The sequence below is a fragment of the Nasonia vitripennis genome (genome assembly GCF_009193385.2).
Source record: "Nasonia vitripennis strain AsymCx chromosome 4 unlocalized genomic scaffold, Nvit_psr_1.1 chr4_random0003, whole genome shotgun sequence".
NCBI lineage: Eukaryota > Metazoa > Arthropoda > Insecta > Hymenoptera > Pteromalidae > Nasonia > Nasonia vitripennis.
The window spans coordinates 3,233,824-3,259,655 of NW_022279638.1; the positions used below are offsets into that span (position 1 = coordinate 3,233,824).

At 36.3% G+C, this 25,832-nt stretch overlaps 1 protein-coding gene and 1 long non-coding RNA gene across 4 annotated transcripts in view; one reads left to right on the forward strand and one right to left on the reverse strand.

Moving 5' to 3' along the window:
- Positions 1–25,832, reverse strand: part of LOC103315780 (39S ribosomal protein L33, mitochondrial) — a 148,029-nt gene that overhangs the window by 23,318 nt on the left and 98,879 nt on the right. Inside the window, exon 4 of one of the 3 annotated variants that reach the window (XM_031928078.2) lies at positions 15,747–15,809. The exons of the other annotated variants lie outside the window; for them this stretch is intronic. Within the exon in view, the coding sequence (XP_031783938.1) occupies positions 15,790–15,809 (20 nt within the window). The 3' untranslated portion in view covers positions 15,747–15,789. Of the gene's footprint in view, positions 1–15,746; positions 15,810–25,832 lie in introns of those variants that run through there. 3 annotated transcript variants of the gene reach the window in all.
- On the forward strand, positions 22,568–23,354 carry LOC116417035. Its single transcript, XR_004227323.1, has 3 exons — positions 22,568–22,798; positions 22,890–23,140; positions 23,227–23,354. It is a non-coding gene; the product is annotated as an uncharacterized LOC116417035 (long non-coding RNA).

Sequence of the window (25,832 nt, forward strand, 5' to 3'; positions counted from 1 at the left end):
TTACACGAAATCTACGTACATAGTGATTACGCTCTTCTATGATGGCAAATCGAACACCTGGACCTTGAATTCCTATATTATTATCGTTTTCTCTAACGCTACCCTCGACGCTATCATTATCGCTGTGTACACGTTACTCGTCACCGCTATGCGCACTTTGCTAACGATGCACACTACTATCGCTATGTATACTACGCTCACCGCTACTACTCCGGCTGCTGCTGCTGCTACTACGGGTGCCGCTGCTGCTACGGCTGCTGCTGCTACCGCTGCTGCTTCGGTGGTAGAGCTGTCATTATCGCTACTTTGACGACGAGGCCGACGACGTACCTCTGATCCCCCGCCTATCTGTGTTGGCGTGTTTACAGCACTATTTATGACACTTTCGGATGAGTCGAAATCGTCGATACGGTTCGGCATTTGAAACTCCGGCGATATCGAGGCACTACAGGCTGCTGCAATAACAGTTTTACAAAAACAAAAAAAAACAAGTCTATTATTTTATATAGCCATTATTTTTATTTATTTTTAAAAACATATGCGCGAAGTAATAAATGTTTTCTTTTGAATTCATTCTTCTGGCGGCTCATTAAAACTTTCATGAACACGGTCCACTAAATCTACGATATCCGGCGCCGTATACAGAGGAGAATTTTCGTCTTCGGCCTGTGTATACAACCATCGCAACTCTTGGGCTCTACGCACGTTGTATATACGATCAATATAAACCTCTAAATTTGGCGCGTTGAACCGCTCTATGGAATCGGTGCCATTTTCGACTCGTCTTATAACTTTTCTTCAAAAAAAAAAAAAATGAAAAAAAAGTTGTAAATTAAAAATTTACTCAAACTATAAAATATCCGAAATAAAGATTAAACTTACGCTCATTTAGCCTATTGTCAAAAGCATCTCTTTCATCGTACCGATGATACGTCAGTCGGGCGCGATCGACGATCTGATGATAAGAACGCGCGGCCTCTGGGACGGGCCGTGAGTAAAAGTTTTGTATTGCTGCGCGCTGGGTATTATTTGTAGAGGCTTTCGCTGCTGCTGCTGTAGCTGTGCTATTGGCAGGTTCATCATCTTCGTCACTGCTTTCAGATACTGATCGTGCATCGATAGCACATTTCACAGCTTCGTTCGGCACAGCATAATTACGATGAATCACACGTACCAAATCACCTATCGGATATGATCGTCCGATAAAAGCCCGATTAGAAGCTTCGACATCTGGAGACGAAAAAAAATCTTCTTCCGGACACGACTCGTCGTTCTCGTTATTAGCACGTGGGGTCGAACACGCCTGCGGAGGCCCTATAGGCGACGACGGCGTGAAATTAGCGTCACCCTCTCCGCTACTTTCAAGCATCGTAAATCCACTCAAAATTTCGACTTGATGACCGTCGTTTAAACGCTCTGTCGCGGGGACAGAGGTTGCACACGCACTTGTAGCTGTGTCCTCGTCGATATATGGCACAAGCGCTGATGGACCCGATACACGTTTGCGTGATCGTGGTACACTCGTACCAGCACCGTCATCGTCACCGTCGTCAACCTCCAAATCGTAAGACAATCTACTTTTTGCAGATCGCAATGGTACCCATCGACGTATAGTGTCGCCGTCGCTGTCATCACTCGACAAAACGGTATAAATTTGCCTATCTTCTTCGTCGCCAAGATCGTCGTCATCGCGCGTTTCCTTTAGAAGATTTTCGTGCGCTGTAAAATATATTTTATAAGAAATGCGTTGATTTAAAAAAATAATATTACAAAGTTGAGTACTTACCAACATATTCGCCGTATTCAGTCATTAAACACTGCAAAGGAACCATCTGATGTAGATCACGTAGTAAAATAAATTCGACCGCTGTGCTTACAGCCAAATGTTTTCCACGGAATATCAAGCGATACAGGCGAGCAATTTCACGAATAGTACAGCAGCTAAGAATCCAACAAAAAATTCTTTTCAGATGTTCGCAACTCATGCGTCTCAAGCGACGACGCCACTCAAAGTCGCACACTCTCCAGATAGCAGTATGATTTGCGCTTAATCGCAACAAATCTACTACACGTATAATAATACTGCGAAACTTATTTTCAGTAGAGTTTTCCATTAACGGTAAATGAAAGAGGTCTTTTCCGTGCACAACACTCATGAAAAGTGACACATACTTCTCGTTGTGCTTCGCCTTTTATGTCTAATAGGGAAAACGATTAAAATAAAAACGGATTTCTGTAACACCCCCGCCGAAATCGCCACGCGTATACAGAACTCATTCAGCTGCAATGCTAGCGCCATTGCGCCACTACCCCCTTGTATACTCATATACGACGGACGTTGTCCGCCATCGATATGCGGTTGTAACGTACATATGCCGGTCCCTATAGATAATGATTCGTTAAGGCATTTGAATACATTCCGTGAAAGATGTTTCGGAAAACACGAACATCCTAGCGTGGGCTTAAACAGCATATTACCACCTCAACAGCCGCACATGTTGAGTATACAAAAATATACAGATGTCCCTTCGCCAGGATAACGACGATATTATTTAGACCCACCGTTTTTTTCCAAAGCACACAGCTTCTCGGAGATAAAACGTTATTCTGCTACAGTGTCTTAAAGGACGAAATTCAGTCAAAAACTTTTCTCCGAACCGTATAGTTCGGCACGTAGTTCCACGTTCAAAGCTTAGAAAAAAAAGTAGAAATGGCCTCTTTCGACAACAGTGTAATCGATCAGGTGTGCGCTATGACGGACGCCCAGTAGGATCCGGAAGAGTTGGACACCATTCTGCACGAATTGCAGTCCAGGACTGCAACAGAGCCTGCTGCGACTATTACGACTAGTGATGTGCCAGAGCGTGAAATAAGTGCTGCGTATTTCGACCATACGGGTGTTGACCGAAGCGATAGGCGATCAGTGCGAAGAAGTGAAAAATTCTCCGAGTAACGACGCGAGTGAAGTGGCCGACAGCGACAGTTCAGCATTCGGCAATGAGCCCACTAGTGCAGTGTCTAATGTATGGTCTGAGCAAATTGGCGATAATTTGTTCCAAGAATTATTCGAAGTGCCAGCCGAGGGTGAGCCCATGAATATATCGTCACCTGCTAACGAGTGTCGTGAATCCGTGCCCGCGATACCTGCCAGTACCGTCATCAACGAAGTAAACAGTGATAGTGCCGACGTCGATCTCGCAGCATATAACGAAGAAATGTTTGGCCTCAATAATTATCAATATTATGATCTACAATGTATCACATACAGCCATTATATGTAAGTTGTTTTTTTTTAAATAAATAAAAACGGTTTACCGTTTATCGCAAAAAATGTGCGAAATTATTTTAAAGTTGCCTAAAAATTTAACCTCTCGCGTATACTATGTTTTTTTCCTGAATGAACTTTTAATAAATTAAAAAAAAAATACATTTTATTATTATTTTCCATAACACCTTTTCTTTATTTATACCGCGACATTTATTAAACCTCCTTCTACAGCCATCAGCCAATAAGCAAGATGGATGTATGCTCTAGAAAATTAGCGTTAATAGAAACCATCGGCCCTTTTCAGGGCCACAAACACCTCCATACGTATAGAACAACTAACATTTGGAAAAGGAAACGAGACGCTGAGTATGTACAACAGATACATATACACACATGAAAGTGGAAAGCAAATATAGCGCTTCTACACCATGTCAGTCTCAAATAAGGACATATCTGTTGCATTATCCAAAGTCCACTCAGCAACAGGTACTCCTTATCAGCCCCCGAGAAATCAATAATGACCTACGCCATAACAGCCCCCCCCCCCCTCGGCCGAGGGAGAGAGAGATAACGAGATAGAAGGGGATGTACGCTATACCGGCCTAGGCCCCGAAGCCGAGGGGAGGGCGAAAATCAATAACGCCTGCCTCGCTATATGGCCCTTCTTACTACTCATGTGTCGTTTAATAAAGTCAATCGATTTTAATAAAGTTTTGATTTAAATCGATTGTAGTCAATAAATCTATTGTGTCTTCTACAGCATTTGACCTTTCTTATATAGTAACGGAGAAGAAATCTTGTCACTTGCGAGTATGAATATTTGAAAAGACACCAAGCGGTTATATTAAGAAACATAGGGTCGATTAAAATCGACTAGTTTTGCAATGAATTTAATCGATTCTAATCGAAATATAAAGGTTTTTTTTTCATAAGGGATTTAACAAAACTTTGCTCATTATCCAATAATATTCTGTGATCAACAGTATCAAAAACTTTGGATCTAGAAATGTTGTTATTATTGGTTTACTTTTGTCTAGACTTTTGTATATAATATCCGCAAGACAATCAAGCGCATCTGTTGCTTCTCTGCCTCTGACGAAACCAAACTGTCTCTCTGATATATATTATGCTTTATTATAAAATTGAAAAGTCTGTTGTATATAATTTTTTCAAACATTTTAGCTATATTACAAATCAGTGATATTAGGCGATAGTTTGCAATACATGTACTATCTCCAGACTTGTGAATTAGTACTATATTAGCTCATTTTAGCGCATTCGGCCAAATCGATTGCTGTATACTTATGTTAAAAATATGTTCCAAGGGTTTTGCCAGAAACATAGTACTTGCATGGATGTTGTCTACTCCACCAGCTTTCTTCTTCATTTCGCTTATTACTCATGGATTTCAGAAACATTAGTTGGTTGTATAAATATGGATTCGCTATTTCTTGCTGGCAGTCTTATTTGATCATCGCACTTATTATTTATTTGGTTACTTAAGTCTATTCCAACTTGACTAAAATAATCATTCATTTCATTCGCTATATTTGTCTTGTTTACTATTTTTTGGTTATTTACCACTATACGGTCAGGCGATTTCATTTGTTTGTTGCTTTTGCCCATTTTACTGTTTATGATGCTCCATAGCTGTCTTGGATTATGGCCACTTCTTCTTATCTCATTGTTTTCGAATTTGTATTTAGCATCTTTTATTGTTTTATTCAAAATTTTTTCATAATTTTTATATTCATGCTTTAGAGTTATATTTGTAGGATTTTTTTCCATATATTATATAGATTTTTTCTATTTTCACACGATACTAATATTGCTTTAGTTATCCATTTTTTCCTAGGTAATTGTTTATTCTTAATTTTTTTGTTACAAGTGGCTTTTCCAACACAGCTATGTATCATTTTTATTAGTTCATCCAAAGCAAGATTTGGATCCTGCAAATGCAAACATGAATTCCATTCTATTTTCTTTGCATATTCCTTTAACTTTTTATAATTAATATAATTTTCTATCTTTTCTTGCTCATTCTGCACTTTAAGCTGATCGATACTTATTACAAGCGGATAGTGATCGTTAAACGGAGTACATAGTTTATAAGATTCAATATTAACGTCTCTAGTCTTTGCAATTCATCAATACAAGAACCCGATTCATCATCTAGAGAGGGTCTTGTTACACCTCTATAGTACGGAATGAATTCCTGTTCAAAGAAACTATTTAAGAATTTCTGACTTATTGATATTGCACCTATATTATTATTTTGTACATTACGTTCTATTATATCTATATTGAAATCTCCTATTATACAGTAGTTTTCAGTTCTAATGTGTTTTGATAAAAATTTGTTTACACTATTTAGAAATTCTGTTTTGGGAACATCATGACACCTGTAAATAGCCGAAACTCTTAATGATTCACCTGATTGAAGCTTAAGATCTGAGCTAACCACCCTCAATTTACCAATTACTTCTACTTTAGTTTTTTTATAAATATTATTTTTAATATACACAAGAACACCATCTGCCCTAATCATTTTACTCTCGTTGTAGCATAATTTATACCCATGTAATTGATAGAAATGAGGGTGCTGCACGATCGATGTCTCCGTACAGATTATCACACATGGCTTTTTTGATATACTTTCTACAAATGTTTCTAGTTTTTCAAAATTTGCATTGAGACTTCTTATATTCATACTCAAAATTTAATTTTTGTTCTTCACAATCTTCCTGTTGAATTCTCTGATGTTTTCTACTTCACACTCTGCCTTGCCTACTTCTTCAATGTTAATATCCTGATCCATGGTTCATTTTTGTTTCTTCCTTTATTTGGTATATTATCGTTGAGTATGTTAATCGAGGCTGTCGACATCCCGATATTTCTCCATCCCGCTGCTTTAACTGTCGTGGCCCCTGCCATGCCGACATATCTTGGTAATATAGGTTGCATTGTATAGTCGGTAAGTTAATAAACTTTCTTATCTTGGCTTGCAAAATTTTGCATTCGTGGCTGTCTGTTGCCATATGTTGTCTTGTATTCTTCTTGTATTTACTATTACTGTATATACAATTCGGACATTTCATTATGTTTCCTTGTCTTTCACACTCTCTAGTTTTATGGTTGCCCGTACAATTAAAACAGATAGGCCTATTATTGCATTTCAGACCATTATATCCAAATCTGCCACAGTTGAAGCATGGTTTAATATTGCAATAATCATAAACTCTGCAGTTTTGATATCCTACAAATAGTTTATTATTGCTTTCTCTGACACTTTGATACGATTCTGGTGGAATTTCAATTAACGCTGTTTGCAAGTTAGCCTTGTTGTTCTTATATGTATGAAGAACTATATAGTTTTTTGAAAATTTACTAAAGTTTCCTTTGTTTATATCTTCTTCCAATTTTTTATCATTTTGGTTTTCAAAATTATTAATTCCAACTACTTTTACTTTTGGATTTTCTACTTTTTCTTTGTTCACTTCACATTCATCAACTAGTTTTTTCTTTAATATACTAAAAGCTTTACTTGTACTTTCTTCATTCAAACAATTAACAATCACTTGATCTTTTTTCTTGTGAACTTTTTTGGTCTGAATTGCCATATCCTTATCTAAATAGTGTGTTAAAAACAAGTTCAATGGTATGTGCTGATTTGTTTTTTATTATTATGCTAGGTACCCATTATGACCTGGTACTAGTTTTTTAATAAGACATTGCTTCCGCAAAAGTTTCATTTTTCACTGTATTTGGGTCACTTTTTTGTGTCTCCAGTAAATCTCTTAGCATCTTGTTTTTTCCTGTTAATTCTTTATTTGGTTCTCTTAACAGTGAACAATTATCTCTGTTCAAACTATTCTCATACATTTCTCCTTCTTGTTCATCACTGATGATTTCTAAATTATTTATCGAGCAATTTCTTTCTAGATTCCGAGTTATGGTTTCATTTTATCTGAGCAACTATATGCCTCGCATCATTACTCAGCGTTTCTTTACTTATATTTAAGGTTAGATCGAGATCATAATGTTCATTGCATAGTACCAATACACTACTTAATTTAATCGCACCATCCAATCTTGCAAAATCACTTGTGTGGTACAAACTTTCACAAATTAGATACACAACTGTTTTCACTTCTATTTTAGAATGACATTTGTAATAAATTGTCGCTTGTGCACACGACGAGCCTGCGCTCGTCTCCGCCATGTTGGCAGTCGCATTAATAATATTAATATAATATAATTAAATTAAATAATAATAATATTAATATAATGTAATATAATTGTTACATAAGTAAACGCACTGTAAAAGAGGTTCAAATGAGATGCGAATTACAAATGGGTCACTCTAATTCTAATAAATTAAGAAATATAGATAGTGTGATCCTGAAGGACTGGAGAACCTGAGAACCATAGAAAAAGTATTCATGCATAATATAATATATACTATCATATAATATAATATAATGTCATTTTTCTAGTAATTAATTACTAATAATGTACATGTATACATATACCATACAACTTAGTGAGATTGGTCTAGATATGCCGAAAGCTGTAAATAATAATCTTCTCAGAAGAATATGGCAAAAATGTTTATTTATATATTTAATCTAAATTATTTTATAAATTACACCGTCGCATAAATATTGTTACGTCGTAACCCATCAATATAAATATATTCGAGTTCCTACCTTTCTATATATAAAATTACGCAAATCCCTTTTGGCTACGACAAGCGCGGTCCCTGACTCCGGGAAAGGGAGCCAGAGACGAAAACACTTAACACTACCCTGGTAGAAAATTAACGGTTGAAATTCGCTAAAAAGTTAAGTTTAATTGGCCAGTTTTATCAAATTTTAATGTAAAAAAATTAATTAAAATATTGCTAATATTTTAGTGATGCGTATCTATAATACCACATCAGTATTATTATTAAGTTAAAAATTGTTTTTCACTTTTTTAGCATTAAAACGTATATATTACGAATATTTGGATTTTTTACGAGTGTAACGTATTTTTCTACAATTTTTCGACTGTAACGGTCATTTGACAAATTTCAAGCAAAAGTTTCGTTTTATCATGAGTTAATGCGTCATATCTATGCATTTATAACGGTTAAACGCTTATTTTGTTAATTCGTTAACCACAACTTAGCTAAGTGTCTTAAAACTTAGCTTATTAATCGTTAACATTTCTACCAGGGTAGGGGTTAGTTTTAATGCATCTACTTTTATTACAAGAAAATGAAGGGAAAAGTACCTTTTTTATGTTGAAGAAAGCTACATGCTAAAGAATTGGCAGCGGTTTTACAACTCGTAATCTGAAGCTCAGAATGTTTTTAAAAAATGTATGGTTTTATGTGGCGTAGGCAGAGCAAGCTCTGCACAAGTGGCCCCCCGACACCGGATTCCCACAGGTACTATCGTTGAACAATACTTCTGTAGGGCCCGTTAACTAGCCTTTTTTCGCTTCTCCTTTGATGTTTGACGTTTTCATACATCCCCCATTTACGAAGGTGATTAGGAGTTCAGGATCAAACTCGTCTTCTTCATTCTGTATCGTCCTGCCGTCTTTTTTATTCTGCATCATCCAGCCGTCTGCTTCCTGCAGCATCGTCCGGTCATCTACTTCGAGCAATATCGACCGGCCATCCTTTGGACAGACTCAGCCCCGACACCTACGTTCCTCTGCATCGGGTGAGGGAGTCTGGGCTCAACTCAGTTACCTAAGTTCCTCTGCATCGGGCAGGGAAGTGAGAGCTCAACTCTGTGACCTACGTTCCTCTGGATCAGTCCAAGGAGCGTTTCGTATCTACTACCTAGTGGCCTTCGTCTTGCAATAGTTTTATTCAGCTTTTTCGCCTTTTCCTTCCCTTCTATTCTCTTCGTCATTTCTAACCTTCTTGAGAATGGCCCTTACGTAGTTGTTTACTGTACACCATCCTTTGACACTAGCATAGCTGTCATCATTGACTCAGAGGTCACCCTAGTCTGAAGGTAACGCTCGAGTTCTTCTCGTTCTATTTTGTATCGCTAACAGTTACAGAAGACATGCTTCGCAACTTCGTTTGCTTCCAAACATACTGGGCAATTTGGATTATCCTCTATCTTGTAGCGGTGTAGGTAGGCTCGAAAGCACCCATGTCCGCTCGAAAACTGCGTAAGATAGTAATTCACTTCTCCGTGTTGTCTATTGGTCCAGCCAACAATACGTGGTATAAGACGATGCGTCCATCGCCCCTTTCCACTAGAGTCTCATCGTCTTTGCCATTCAGCTAGGGTTTGTTCCTTTGTGATTTCAAACTTCCTTTTGAGTATTGTCACCACGCCGGCTTTCTTCGTATATATTATTTTGTTCTGTTGCTAGAAGGTCAATAGGCGGCATACTTGAAATAACGAACACTGCATCTTCTGATACTGTTCGGTAGGCAGAAGTGACCCGCAATGCACTTCTCTTATAAATTGTTGACAGCTTTCGTGCATAGGACTTCACCAACATAGCGTCTGCCCATATTGGGGCACCGTATAACATAATTGATGTAGTTACACTGGCTAGGAGTAACCTTCGACCCTGTGTTGGTCCACCTACATTTGGTATTAGTCGCGATAGTGCAGCACTGACTTTTGCTGCCTTATTACTCGCCCTCTCGAGATGCTGCTTAAACGTTAGTCTGGCGTTTATGGTGCTTTCCAGGTACTTAATAGTCGGCTGAGAGTATATTTCGTGTCTGTTCACTGAATGCGTTATTGTCTCTATTTTCTTCCTACTAGTTATAAGGATGGCTTCCATTTTATGGCTAGCAAGCTCAAGTTTAGTCTACTTTAGCCAATCGTGGATTATGCCTACTGCCTCGTTAGCGATTTCCGTCACCTCTTCTTTTTGCTTTACTACTACCACTACTGCAATGTCATCTGAAAACCCTACAACCGTTGCCCCTCCGGGTAGCTCAAGTCTAAGTACTCCATCGTGCATGATGTTCCACAACAATGGGCCAAGCACTGACCCTTGTGGGACCCCTTCGTATCTTGCTAGATTTTCGTGCCGCTCTCTGTGTTATACAAAAGGGTTCTGTCTTTCAGGTAGTTTGGCATAATCCTTCTTACATATGCGGATACCTCTTTTGTCCGTAGTGCCTCGTGTATCTTGCCCCAGCTGGCTCAGTTTAATGCATTTTTAACATTCAGTGTAATAATAGCACTGTACTTCTTGGATCCTCCTTTTCATTTTTTCCTTCTGTTGCAGTTCTAGCTTCATCCTACTATACTGTAACCTACTATATTGTAATGAAATCGTGGATATCATTCCAATATAGTATATGTATACTTTACATATATCATCAGAGGTGATCTTGGTCCAGATGAAAGGGATGCTGCAAATAATTATTTGTACAGATATGCTCTTTTCTTAAAGCAATGTGTTTGTGAATATGAAATAGCAAATGCTGTATGTATTCATGCATATTACAAGATGTAATCTGGAGATTCGGTCCAGATAAGAAGGATGCTGCGAATAATAATTTTTGTGAACATGAAATGACGAAAATCTTTATGCAAAGAGCACTTCCATGAGTTTTTTAGCAGGGAAAGATAAATCCTCTATTATATTAAAATAAAGAATGTCTGCTAGTCTCCGGCTATAAGTTCACTTCATCCCTAAAACTACTCCTCCTTAGGCATTGAGGTAAACCGAAAATTGACCGTCCTCTATTATATTAAAATGCGTCTGTTCGTCTCTGGCTATAAGTTCACTTCATCTCAAAAACTATCCCTCCATAGGGGTTGGGGTAAACCGGTAGTTGTCTGGAAGTAAACCGGAACTCGACCGGAAGTGAACCGAAAGTAAGCGGCATTGAACCGGAAATATACCGAAAATGAACAGGAAGTGACCAGAATGATGTATATTTGCTGAAGTACTTCTATCATGCATCGGCAAATATTAAATACTACACCTACTGCAAATGCTATAGCGGAAACACCGCAATCATATTAATTAGTCTGATACTGTACTTGTTCAAAAGATATGCGTTAATTATCTTTATTTGGAAACAGCATATCAATAAAAAATTTGATGATCATCATCTAGACATTTTTTGTTAATACTATCAAATATTCGTATTTCATTGTCTTTGTACCACAAACAAATCCAGTGTCTGTTTGTACTTGAACCAGAAAAAAGTATTTGAATATATTCTTTATGTCTATCAATATGTTAAAAATTAGACAATCTCAAAAGTATATGGTTATTATTTCATTAAATTTTAGAATTAGAATAATTTCCAATTCCTTTTAAAATAAGTACATCAATAGTATCATAAGTGCATCATAAATTGTCGTACAACATTAAATAATCTATTTTTTATTTTCATCTTTATCAGGTATTTCTGCAATAATTAATTGGTTTCAGTGGTTTGCAGCATACATTTTTTTAGCTCATTTTTAAACAAATATCACATTGACAGTGACGAATCGACGTTGGAAACTATACAATTTTAATACATAAAAGGATCACGTTAATGTTCTCACCAGTGATAAATAACTATATGCATAGATAACTTTTTTGTTAAAATAAAAATTTCATGTGCTTACTATATAATAATTCATTATATTTTTTTATTCGTTTACTAAAATTTTAGCGTTTTCATTTTCATGATAATTAGTGATTGAATAATCAATTTAACTCGCGGCAAAAATTTAGAAAAATTAAAGCATGAAAGTAAAAAATTAAAAAACAGAAATTAAACAATTAACAAAACAAAAATGTTGAATTGAAATATTAGGAAATATAAAATAAAAAGAGGTAGAGTATTTTTGGTTTAAATTTAGAATTTAAATAAATCTTATTCATTTATTGGATTCATCATGCGAATTATTTCATAATGATATAACAATAATCATAACAATAACAATATCAATAGCAATAGCAATAATAATGAATAAATGCTGATAAAGTCCTGAATGTGGAAAATATATGTTTGTATTTCAATTACTTCCAGCGCTATAAGCCATTAACAAATGCAGCAATCGAGCAAAATACTTGATCATTGAACAAAGTAGAGTTCAAAAGCTTCATTTTGGCTTTTCGTAGAGGTCTGTAAATGCTTGAGGGAGCACGGAATTTTCAAGTATGCAAATGGTAAATCACGATTTACCATTTGCATACTTGAAATTTTTAACATTTAAAAAAAAGTCATTACTCTGCTCCAGTAGCACGTTTTCCGCGGCTTAAATTGAAGGTCTTTCACAGCACTTAAAGAGCTTTAGATTGTATAGGTCTTGTGAATTATTGGGAATCTACCAGATCTCCTGAAATGGAAAGTTTGACTCTTTAACAAAATTTCATGTAATTTGTAAACGACAATTATTCGGCACGCAGGATTCCTAAAAGTATTCATAAATTGGTCAAATTAATACTACATTTCGATACTAGTGCAATAAAATTGATTCTTACACTCGTGTGAGGTTTGTCGCTGAAGCAAAACGAGGGTACCAATCACATGAGTGTAGAACCAATTTTCGCACGAGAATCGAACATTAGTTTTCAAGACGTAGGAGATAAAATGCGATTTTTTCGCACGCATAGCGTGCGTGAAACCGCATTTTACGCACGCAGTGTTAAAAAGGTAATTTCACGAACTATTAATTGCTATGGTGCAAAAGAGACTTTTCCGGGATTTAGATATGATAAATTTCAAAAAACGCTATTTTTTCCATCTTGTGCATATGGTGACCTACACTAAGTGGACAAAAAGTAATGCCTACATAATAAAAGTAAGTAAAATTGTTGTGGTAGATATTTCCAAATTTTATCCACCATTTAGACGCCTTAACGCACGATAAAATACCCACCTCTACAAATAAACCGGTTTTAGAAAATTGTCAAAATTTCATAATTCATGTGCTCGTCGGCACGTCATTTTTAGATCCACGAAGGACTGCCAAATGTTTTTCTTAGTTTTTTGGCATATATTTTCGAAATTCAATGGGCACTCTTTGAATTTTGCAATTCTGAAAATAAGGGACACCCTAATATATATGTATCTTTAGACATACTTTTGTAAACTAGTAATTGTAGAAACTGATATTTATTAACTACACCTAGACAAAATTCTTGAAAAATAAACTTTTTACACTTGCTTCTATTAAATACTTGTACTATGACGTGTACTATATATATATATATATATTGAACAAACTATATTCTACACTACGCCTAGACTAATTTTTTGAAATAACCTTATATTACACATCATACTTGCTCTAACCAATTTTCTTCACTCAAAATCACGATATATACTGAATATACTATATTCTACACTACGCCTAGACTTATGATAAATTCTATTTTACCTAGACTTTCTGAAGAGAAAACCTGAGGAGAAACTGGACAAGTTGATATAATATGTCACGTTACGGAAATCCTGCTCAGTTGCAATTGCTCGCTGGTCCTGACACAGCGCGTAGGAGAAAAAGAGGTGTTGGCGGAAGAAAAAAACGCAAGTCGAGGAGTGGTGGTGTAAAGAAGAGAAGTGCAACAAGAAAGGTTAAGAGACAGAAGAAGAAGAAGAAAACATCTTGAAATAAAAAACCTTTGTCTAGAAGGAGAAAAAGAAGCAGAACAACGAGAGATATTTTTGACATTTAAAGATGGCGTTCAAAGTCGGAGCTGCTATTGTTTGACATTCCACCGACCCAAACAATAATCGCAAGCTCGCATTGGGTTCAATATAAACCTATATCGTCTTTGACCAATGATTCACTGATAGAATTTTTGATACCCGAGAACAGCGATGAATATCTGGATCTGGCGCATAAAATGCTTAGTCTTCGTGCGTGTATAAAATCTAGTACAAGCGAAGAAGATGTGGCTGAGGCTGATCGAGTGGCTTATAGACTTTTAACAGCCCGGGTGGGACCAGTCAACAATTTTATGCATTCACTGTTCAATCAAGTGGATGTATTTTTCAATCAGAAACCCGTGTCTACCTACCAATGCTTATGCCTACATAGCATACATAGAGACGCTGCTAAATTACGGACCTGCTGCCAAAACCTGTAGACTGTCTTGTGGTGTGATACGGCGGGAAAAATGAACAACACAGAAAATCTTAACGAGGGGTTTATGGAAAGGCGAAAGTTATATGCTGCAAATGAACCTGTTGACCTAGTTGGTCACCTCCATACAGATGTGTTTAATCAAGAGAAGCTACTGCTTAACGGCGTCGAAGTGAGGGTGCGTTTGGTGAAATCACGCAATAACTTTTGCCTGATGGACCCTGCGGGCTCATTTTCCATACACATTGGGGAGGCCAATCTTCTAGTGAAACGTGTAGAAATAAGCCCCAGTGGAAGTGCCGGTTACATTGTCAGATGCTTACAGTTCTAGGATACAGTATAGCTGTAGTTCTAAGATGTCGTTATTGTAACCCGAGGAGATAATGATACCGCATCTCTCTCAAACGTGGCTGTTTCCGCTAACACCACAGTCACCACCACCACATTCCTTATACCCACCATGCCTTCCCACCTTCAGACTTTGTGCTAAGAGTCAGAGTTAGTCGTTAGAAGGTGGAGGTGTTGATGTGAAAGACTCGCATAATGGCGTACCAGGAGGAAAATAAACTTCGTCCAGTTCAACTCTTGAGCACTCTGTACACTGTACAAGTCGTACACAACGGAAATCATTGTCGGCCTGGAATACAGCAACTTGCAAGACGACTACTACAGACCAGCTGTGCGACTATTAGGCGATGACTTGAAAGGAATTACTTTTACTCACGATCAGTGGTTGCAATTACCAAAGTGTTTCAACGTCTTTTTCAAATATCTTTGCGACCACAGTAGCAGCAGTAGCGATTCTATGACAGGTCAACAAATTTGTGGTACAGGTTGGACAGCAAAATTCATTCACAGTCAGAAAGACAGGGCTATCGAAATTGTGGATAGTAGCCCACCCAAGACATTTGCAATAGTAAGCAAACAGAATCATTCAACTATTATTCTAAAAAAGGCTAAGTTTCTACGATTGTAGCGGGTAGTGTAAGTTGTGTTGCTAGAGAGACTGTAGAATACATTAAGAGTGTTAATCTAGGCAATATACCAGTAAGACAATTTCGTATTTATACGATAACTCTTGTAAAAGCAATTATTAATCTTATTGATGATAAATAGTTCGATAGTGTCAAAACAACTGTGCATACGCGTGCGATGGAAATGAAAGATCAAATTCCGTTCAGTCGTAATGATATTGTCGATATATTTTACCAACTTGTATTTCATAATATCTCATCATCAATAGAATTGTCGATATATTAAATGAAATAGGTGACTAATTATGTCTTTTTTCTTTTATTAATTTTACTACTATCCTTCTTGTAAATATTATCTTCGAAAGCAAGAAAAAAAGTTACCAATTTACATCACAATTTGTGAAATTATCTCATTAAATTTATATTGAATAAATAATCTATCGTTACAAAATATAAAATACTTATCTTGTATTTATTGCTATCCTTTCTTACCCATTCCTATAATAGAAAATTATCTTAAAAAATATCAAGTGATATAACATTATTCATAGAATCTTTCTTAAAAAAAATAATAATAAGTAAATAAATACAGAGATAAATTGGCGAGAAGGAACGGGGAGACGGGAACAAGGCGGTGCCTTCCCCCCACTACCGCAAGACCTCAATTGGGGAGAGGGAACGGGGAGGGGAGAAGAAGGGCTTTTCCCCAACTACCGCATGACGTCACTCCTCGCTGCGGCGCCAGACAACTATCCCACCATCACTTCTGGGCAGGTGGTGGAGGTATTGTTTGTCTCGTCCATAGCAAGGGGTATACTACTCTTATTAATACGATAACATTTTCATAATTACATTAGAACTAAAAAAAATCAATTTTTATTCCTAAAATTCAAGAAGTTTTATCGTATACTTTTTTTTTAATAAACAATTGAGAAGTAAATCATACCTATATTTTTTGCAGGCCCACCGTATACTTACCTAAATTGAAATATAATTGCAGAAGCAGAATGTCATATTGCGTTATTATTGTATACTGTATATTTTATCAGCAAGTAGAAAAAAAAAAATTTGTCGGGTATAGGGCTCGAACGCGAGTACATAAAAATATAAGGCAACGACGTAGACCGCGACGCCACGATCATCGTTGCTATAGAAAAACTGAACGTAGCATATGTTTATCGGGATGCTGGGGTAACTTGTTCGTTTAATTTAATTTTTTTCAAGCTTAAGCTTAATTTTTTTGTTTCAATGTAATTGTACTAATACAATAATGTAAATTTATTTAAAATTGTACTTCGTTACGCATAAAACTATAAATAATGGTAGTTACACATTGCAGGTCCCCTGCGTACTAAAAGAATAATAATATATATTTCTTATTGTTATGTTATATTTATGTACACGAAGCGGGACTGAGCGCACCTAGCGCGCGCAGTCGGTAAGGCAGGTTACGGCTGACCACATTGAAAAATAAGAAAATAGCAATTTTTACAAGACTGGTGGATTTTTATTAACAAACTGTATTCGGTGTGAACATTAATGAAATAGCTTTGAGAATTTTTTTTGCAGATTTTAAACCAAGATTTTCAATTTTTCTACTTTAAATTGTTTATAATTATTGTTAGACTATTTTCCAACAATACACCCACGCGATTCGGATTCAGGGGACGAAAATACGTAAGAAAAGTCTTGGTGTTAGACTGGATCTTAAATTTGCTACGGGAAGTATTGTGGGCCCCCGGACTAAAGCAACAACGTAGACCGCGCTGCCACGATCGTCGTTGGTGTATGAAAACTGAAAGTAGCATATGTTTATTGAAAGGCCGGGGTGGCTTGTTAATTTAATTTAGCTTTGTTTAAGCTTAAGCTTAATTTGTTTGTATCGGTTTAACCATAATCCGTCTAAAAAATTAAAGTTTTTAATTATGCCACTCAAAACCCCAAAGTAGAAAAATTGACGTTAGGAAGTATAAATAATTCAGTTATACTAAAAGTATAAAATTTAATGAGACTGTTTCAAAAGTATAAAAATAACATTTTAAACTTTCGGAAAAGTTCAAATATGTAATTTTAAACTTTTTGAAAGTTTAAAATTTCATTTTAAATAAGTTTGTAAACTTTGAAGGAAAAGTTTGAATTTATACTTTTACACTTTCTGAATGTTTAAAATTTCACGGGACCATCCCTGGTAGGAACGTTGCCGGGTTTTCTAGCAGAATTTGTCTAGAAATGAACATTATCAGTAGATTCTGTCTGGTTGATCTACCTAAAAACCCTATACTGGTCGCCTGAATTTTGCAAACTGTTCTCGGTAGAATATCGAAAACAAATAAAAGTAATAAATGGATTTAAATATGTTATAATAATAATTAACGATTTAAAGGATTGTTTAAAACCATAGGAATAATAATTTTTTTCATATTCATGTAAAAAATAAATCCCGTGAAACCATAACCTATATTCGCTGTCGAGGAAATAAAGTACTGAAAACGGCTTAACTGTCGATTTTTTTTAACAGTAAGTTGGATATTAATGCGGATTTCTGCATTCGCTTCGTGAGAGAATCCACAAACTGTATGGCCTATAGTGATAAATTACTTTTTGAAAAATACATTTGTGCATTAAAAATATGCATCTTAGAAGTGCATTGCAAAAAGACAATGAATAATTAACAACTTGGTAAATATTAAAGGAAATTAATCTAGTTCTGCTACTCGGGGATTTTTGGGATCGTTAAACACGAATATCGCGACGGCGACGGCGACGGTCTCCGAGGTACCTGGTGTCCAGGGTGGACCGTTTCAACGTCATCTCCTAGAGTTTTGCGGGAATTATTTCAACAATTCGTCGAAACTCGTTACTCGGGAGTTTTTGGGTTATCTGAACACGAATATCGCGACTTTCTCCGAGGTACCTAGTGCCTAGGGTGGGCAGTATCAACGTCGTCTCCTAGAGTTTCACGAAAAATTAACGACATGTTTTGTCGAGACTCGTTACGCGAGGGTTTTCAAGGTCGCTAAAAACGAATTTTGCGAAGGCAACGGTCTCCGAGTTTAGATTTTCTTCTATACACTTTTAAAATATCTTCATGCGATTCCAAAGTATAAAATCACCAATTTAAACTTCCTTAAAGTACAAATCTAAAGAGTTATTCTATTCTTAAAGTATAAACTGAATTATTTATACTTCCTAACGTCAATTTTTCTACTTTGGAATCGCCTAATACTATTCTTGTGTCGTAAGACTGGTCGATTATCTGCTCTAAAGTTTCGTAATAGAGATCCTTAGCTTCTTCTTCTTTGTCCTCCGTAGGACAGTGTACATTAATAAATACATATCTATACCATTCACCTTCGATAATGATGTACGAGAGCCTATCATTGACGGATTTGAAACTTTTAACCGAATGTATGATGCTTTTGCTTACGAGAAATCCGGTGCCTAGGGATCCCCCGCTCCCGGCCCCATACAGGTACGTGAAGTTACCCAATGCTAGTACTCCACCATCTGGCCACCGCGATTCCTGTATTTCTACCAAATCTAGATTGTACCTATCAGCTTCCTTTACGAGTTCTTTAACGCGCCTGCTTTGTATAGACTGCGAACATTCCAAGTTCCGACCCTTAAGTCCCTTTTGGTTCGGATTTGATTTATTTGAGCCATGATAGTATGTTAAACCCGCGCGCTTCGGATCCTGTTGCGATCGCAGGTGAGTCCACCGTTCTAGAGGTGATAACCCCCATACCTCTCTAGAAATAAGTATGAGAGCTTCCCGACTTTGACGAGGACAGTGTCAACTCGTCGTCAGACACACTACGGTTTCATTCTCGCATCCTAACGCCCCCCTGCAAGGCAGCATGCCTTCGCTGGCATCGTTACCGCGTAAGACCAGGTGACGAATCATTCAACACATCCGCTTTCGGGGCAGTTGTCATCGCTCCCGCATCCTCCTCGGCAGCAGGATTTTTGTCCATTTTTGTAATGTGTGATGAAAGAGATAGATTGAGAGATAACAGATAATGTGAAGTGTTTTTTGTTGTGGTGCTTGCGTAGTGTTTCTAGATGAATGCGTTCGACAGTGTGGGCTCATCACACCCACGCCTGTTCGTATCGGCTGTCCGCGACTGCTTATTCAATTTATTCGCAGCTAACTTCTTTCTCAGGGGCTGTTCCTCTATCCGCAACCTAAGGACGCGCTGTGTAGTGATGATAGGCACCTACCCGTCCGATCTGGACGACAACGCCCAAGACCCGCTTAGGGTAGCGGCATTGTAACAGGATGCAATGGCCAAATAAACCGATAAATTTCTCACAGGCGATTCCATAATTTCAAAATCATGCGCAAGTTTTGCGAACAGCACTTCTGAAAGACACGTTACTTCGCAGCCGATGTCTATTAAAATGTTGATATTCGAATTGTAAATAGATGCGCTTACTCTCGGACTCACTAATCGCTTTCGCTCGACAATATTACATTTCGCGTGCTTACTGTTTATATATTTGGACCGCCTTTTTGATCGTTTCGATGACTAATATTTGTATGATTGTTAACCTGCGCGTCGCGCATACTGTCCCGGTGAGCTGAGTTGCCAGTGTTATTCTCGTGTACATAACCTGTTTGTTTAGGTCTATAAAGTTAGCACCCAAGGTAATTTTAATAAAATATGACCTAGTCTAATCGATTGCGCATAAAAAAATAATTAATTTTTTATCCTAACAATTTTTTTGCGCGTCCCTGCATTATAGAGATATAATTAGGTAACAGTTGGGCTCAACACCCAAATTTCAAGAAGCCTTCTCTCGACAATCAATTGAAACTAAAAGGTTTCCAGCCCGTCATTCGATTGCGCATAAAGTGCGCTAGCTGCACCCGAATTGTAAATTCATCCATACGCACGCTATAGTTAATAAAAATGCATTTAATGCTTTTCATATAGATAGTACATACATTGAAAATATCAAGTGCACGGCGCCAACGTCTCATCAAGTTTTACAGCGCATCCGGGTTTAAATGGCCGTTAGCTTTACTATACACGCTTCTCGGCGTCTGCGATTTTGGAGCAAGAAGATTTTGCGATTTACAAAAACAAACTTTCGGTGCTTCGGGTGACAGGACACCAGGTGCCAGGATGCCGTATACGCATCTGGTGCCTGGTGTCCTATTTGTAGTTCAGCAAGGAACTTTTTCCATTTTTTCAATTGGTATGTATACTTGGCTTATATAACCTAACTTATGAGTTTATTGATATATTTGTAATAGGTTTTTTATTGTTATATTTTAGGAAAGATTTAATTGTACATATTCATTTTGACTGTCAACTCCATTAGAGAAGTAAAAAAACGAATCTCTGAAGAAGTCCTGCAAGTGACAATGGGATAAAATATGTTTTATTTTATACACATTATTCAATTAGATTGCTACGGTACCTCAATGCTTGCAAGTTATAATCTCCAGATACCAGCAGGAGAACTGGCAAGTGGGGATACCGTACTTTCAAGTGCCACCAGACTATTGGATCATCAGTGACTGGCTTCTTAATTTCTACCCGCATCAGACCTCCTAGAGCAGAATATGTCTTTGTGGATAGAGATGTTGAAATGTTGACGGATTAATGGAAAAAGGGAGGCACATCATCAGGAGCAAGGAATAAGTACCTCAGCATAACGTAAATAATGCCCGCAAAGTCATAAATGTTGATGCTGAAGTAAAAGAAGAAAAACCAAAGTCATTTGATTATAAAAATGTAAGTACCAATTCTGAGAGGACCAGTATAAATTATAAAAAGCTAAGTTTTTTGACTAAATTGAAAATGTTTAGAAATGACTTCAAATCAGCAAGAACAATATTAGGAATTCAGCAGGCAAAGAATAATCATATGCAGCAACCCACGAATAAGAGGTAGCAGCACACTAGAAATTAACTTGATGGTAGAGCTGTTTACTCGGGCTATGTTTGCCCATTCAAAGATGATCAGCCTAAAGAGGAAAAAGAACTTCCAATGGATGAGACATATAAAAACATTGGCCCACCTGGTGCTAGTAAGACTTTGATATGCAAATGCATAGCTTCTCAGAGTAAATCAACATTTTTGCCGTATCTGCAAGTTCCCTTGCTTCAAAGTGGGTGGGTGAAGGTGAAAAAATGGTGCGGGCACTATTGTACTCTCCAGATACCAGCAGAAGAACCGGTAAGTTGCACTCTTGGAGATAGACATGCTGTACCTTCTCAGTTCCACCAGACCATACAAGAGTATACTGCTGAAAACCTATACAGGCACAGAAATGAAGTAATGGATGCCTGCTCATGTTGTAATCAGAGCTAAATAGTATCCTGCAGTGCTCATAAATCAGTTATACTTTGAGATATTATTGCTGGAACACCTGTACACAGATTGATATGTCATACTGGTACAGTGAACACAGTTTGTTCAATGAAATGTCCACATTAGTAGTGTCAGGTTCATAAGATAATTCAGTAATGTTGTGAGATATACGGGCAAGGACTCTTACTCCTATACAAGTTTTACCTGATGCAAAAGATTCTATATATTTCGTTAGGATATCAGATCATAAAATATTGACAGCATCTTATGATAGTAAAGTGAGAACATACGCTATAAGAGAAAGAAGGCTTGTTACAGATTGTATGGGAGAAGTTATCATATGTGCCAGTTTTACCAAAGATAATCGCTGCTTTTTAGTAAGCTGTGCTGATGCTATAATCAAGTTAACCGATACAGATACAGGTAAACTATCTATTGGAGTTCATCCAAATAAAAACAGTTTTTTGGCTGCGAACAGACCTAACATTTTACTGTTTAAGCAGTAATCTCATTTATTCAACTATGACTGTTGCATAATTTATAAGGTGCATCTGTATATTTTGTACATTCTTTTATAATAATTTTCAAGGTGAAAAAATGGTGCGGGCACTATTGTACTCTCCACATACCAGTAGGAGAACCGGCAAGTGGAGATGCTGTACCTTCCCAATTTCACCAGACCATTGGATTATCAGCGACTGGATTCTTAAGAGAAACTTTCTACTCAGTAGATACCATGAACGATCACTACAAACTGTTCTACCCGTATCAGATCTCCTCAAGCGCAACTCTTTACTTAATTAAAACCTGGACCAGATAAATGCTTATGTTGAGGTCAGGATTTAATCCTAAAATATTTTGATGTTTTATTGTTTTATTTTGATCATTTATCATTGACAGTGTTACATTTGAGTTTATTATAGAATTCAATATTTCAGAGTATTACAAAATAAGAATCAATGTCCAAATCTTTTTCATCGCAAACAAGCACTCCTACTGACTACTCCAGCAAAAGTGATCGAAGCATGGTTAGATGAAAAGGAATCATGGTGATCGACTGGAGTATGAGCAATAATCCGTTAGTTTCTTCTTAACTGGATGCTGCAATCAGATGTCTGTACAGGAAAATATACTAAGGATGGAACTATGAAAATTGCTGGAAAGGTTTTTATAAACAGTCCTTAACTGTATTAATCTAAAATATTTTACATTTATTGGAGATTTAATAAATAATACTCATTTCATTTTTTATCAGATTACATCTTGAATATGCGAAGAAGGAGGTGGAAACGATGAAGGGATATGATGCACTTCTTCGAATAGAACCTGGTATATGCAAGTTAATCAATTTACGTAGAATGGAAAGCATAGGAGGTATTATACCAGTCTTTCTTGGAGGCCTTGGTTATCACAGGACTGCTCTAAATCAATGAAAATTTTAAACCTCAGATTATTCTCTAAGAACCTCAGAAACTCAGATTTTTCTAAATTCTTTAGGAAAATGCGGTAAGAAATTTACAGTAGAATAATTTATATAAATAATTTGTAAATAACCATGCATTTATTAATTTTATTTTTTTATTCAATTTTAGTTCTCATCAATAAATAATATTTGCCAGCATTACCCATGATTCAAAATGGTTTTTCTACGTATGCGCGTCGATAAAGCAGATTTCTATGCCCATGCTCGTATCAATGCTCGTGGTTCGTTTGTTTTACAGGAGCTAAACACATTGATAGAGTTTATAGGTTAGATACAATTACTTTGGTTTTTGTTTATATCTATTTTGTTTTTATCGATCAGTGCTCACATTTTTTCTATTTTACAGCCAATTCATAATGGAGAATTCAAGAAAATCCTGCAAAAAATTAAGTTTTGCATAAAGATCGATGGAGATGAGTGGCAAGAAATTAAACCAACACCAAAATATGACAAAGATAGAATCGACCAGAGAATGAATGATCCTTGGAGCTCAAGATTTAACTACAAAATACAGCATGTACACCCAATGCCTTGTTGTTTTAGTTTTAAAAACCAGAAATTTTATAAAAGAGAAATTGTATAGATCGAAAATGCAACCAAGAAATTACTGGCACCTGTACGAATCATAATGACGATGGTGTCATTATTGAATTTCAATGTTTTGATACGGTTGGATTAGTACATAAGAAAAAATTACCTCTCAAAGGCAAACTTAGCAAACAAGCAAAGAAACCAGCACAGTACAGAAAAAATAAAGCTGATGATCTATTAAACGATTCAGGAGGAGACTGTCCTTTGCTACAAACAACTGCAGTTTTCGCTACAACAAGGCAGGAAGGCAAGGATGAAGAAATTGGTCTAAAAAGTTACGCTGGGGATCCAATTGAATCGACTTTGAAAATGATGGAGAATATGTCCGGTATAAGAGTATTTAGCACAGTTCCTTTTTATGTGTATTATTGGACTGATAATCAATTAGAATTGTGGAAAGAAGCATACAATCTAGGTCAGTTTCTTTCCATTGATGCCTCTGGAAGTTTTGTGAAGACTTCTTGTATATATGAAAATAACAAAAGCAGTGATGTATTTTTGTACAACATTGTCACTCATTTAGACAATAAAATATACACAATTTGTCAATGTTTATCAAGTATCCATGATACAGATGCTATTTTCGCATGGTTGCTATATTGGATACAAAGTGGAACACCCGTGCCTAGGGAAGTTTTTGTCGATTGCTCCAGAGCACTTTTAAATAGTTTATGTTTAGCTTTTAATGGAATGTATTATGATACATATTTGGAAGTATGCTTTGATATTTTAAACCGTAAAACTGATACTTTACCTCACTGTTTCGTAAAGAGAGATAGAGCCCATTTAATAAAAGGCTTGTGTAAATCAAAGTATTTCGAAAGCGAGAATTGGGTAAAGACTTTTATGTGCATTGTATTGGATACGCTCTTCAAGTGGATGACCTGGAACTCTTTGAAGATTTTATGACATCATTGTTTATAGTGTGTGAAAGTGAGTACAGCGATGAAAGCACAGAATGTTATAAAAGAAAAAAATGACTTACGGATAAAGTAGCTGATTTTGATTACAAAATCAAATACAAAATTCATGATGAAAACAGTGATACTAAAAGTGAAAAAAAAACTATGATTATCTCAATTCAGAAGAAGAAAGTATAGAATCTACTAGTATTAAGACCGACATTTATAGGATTTATAATAAATCAGTAGCCAAATGCTCTGAAGTAAATAATGAATGTTGTGAACCAACTAAATATTATTTGCCAAAAATTTCATACTTTTTAATTACTTTATTTGCACAGTTTCCAGCCTGGACGAACATAATGAACTCTCATTTTTCCTCCAAGAATACAGTATCAACATCTGCAAGATCTGAATGTTGTTATAAAATCATGAGAACTGATAACCAGATGAATTGTCCAGTTAAGTTCAATCGATTCCTGTTAACACACATAAAAGATATTAATGGTGCAACAAAGTTAGGACGAACCGCTGTTAAAAAATTGCAAGAAAAGGAACTAGAGTATGTTTCAGGCAACGTTAAACACCTTAAGCAAAAATCTGTAATATTAATAATTTATTAGAAAGTAAAGTTGAAAATCTTAGTAATGAATTATATAATTTAGATAATAATCAAAATAATAAGCAAACAGAACTGATTCTAAACACCAAAATTCTAAAGGAAAATACTGGATCAAATCATGTGCTTGGATCCTCAGATGTAAAATGTATTTCAAACATTAATGATACAGTGAGATATCATGGCGAAGAAAATGTACAACCTTTTGATGAGAAAGTGAAATATTCCATGAAGGATGTTGACAGAGATTTTACAGTTGCATTTTATAATTGCATGGAGATTACAGATGATATTTTCAGTATGAAAATGCAAAAGGAAAAACATTTTATTTGGGAAAATGAGTTTCGTTCTTTACAGATTCCTGAATCCATAGATGGAAAAATTATAGATGCTTTTATGCTGTATAATTGTATCAGAAATTGGAAAAACGTATCTTACTTTTCAACAGAGCAGGCAAATTATATCACAGGTTCTTCAAGCAGTTCTTCGAAACCAAGCAGCTGGTTAATGTACAATATTAATTTTAACTTTTTTGGATTAATTTTTATTCCTTACAGTTATGGAAGACATTGGTGTCTTTTGACATTAGATGTAGAAAACGAG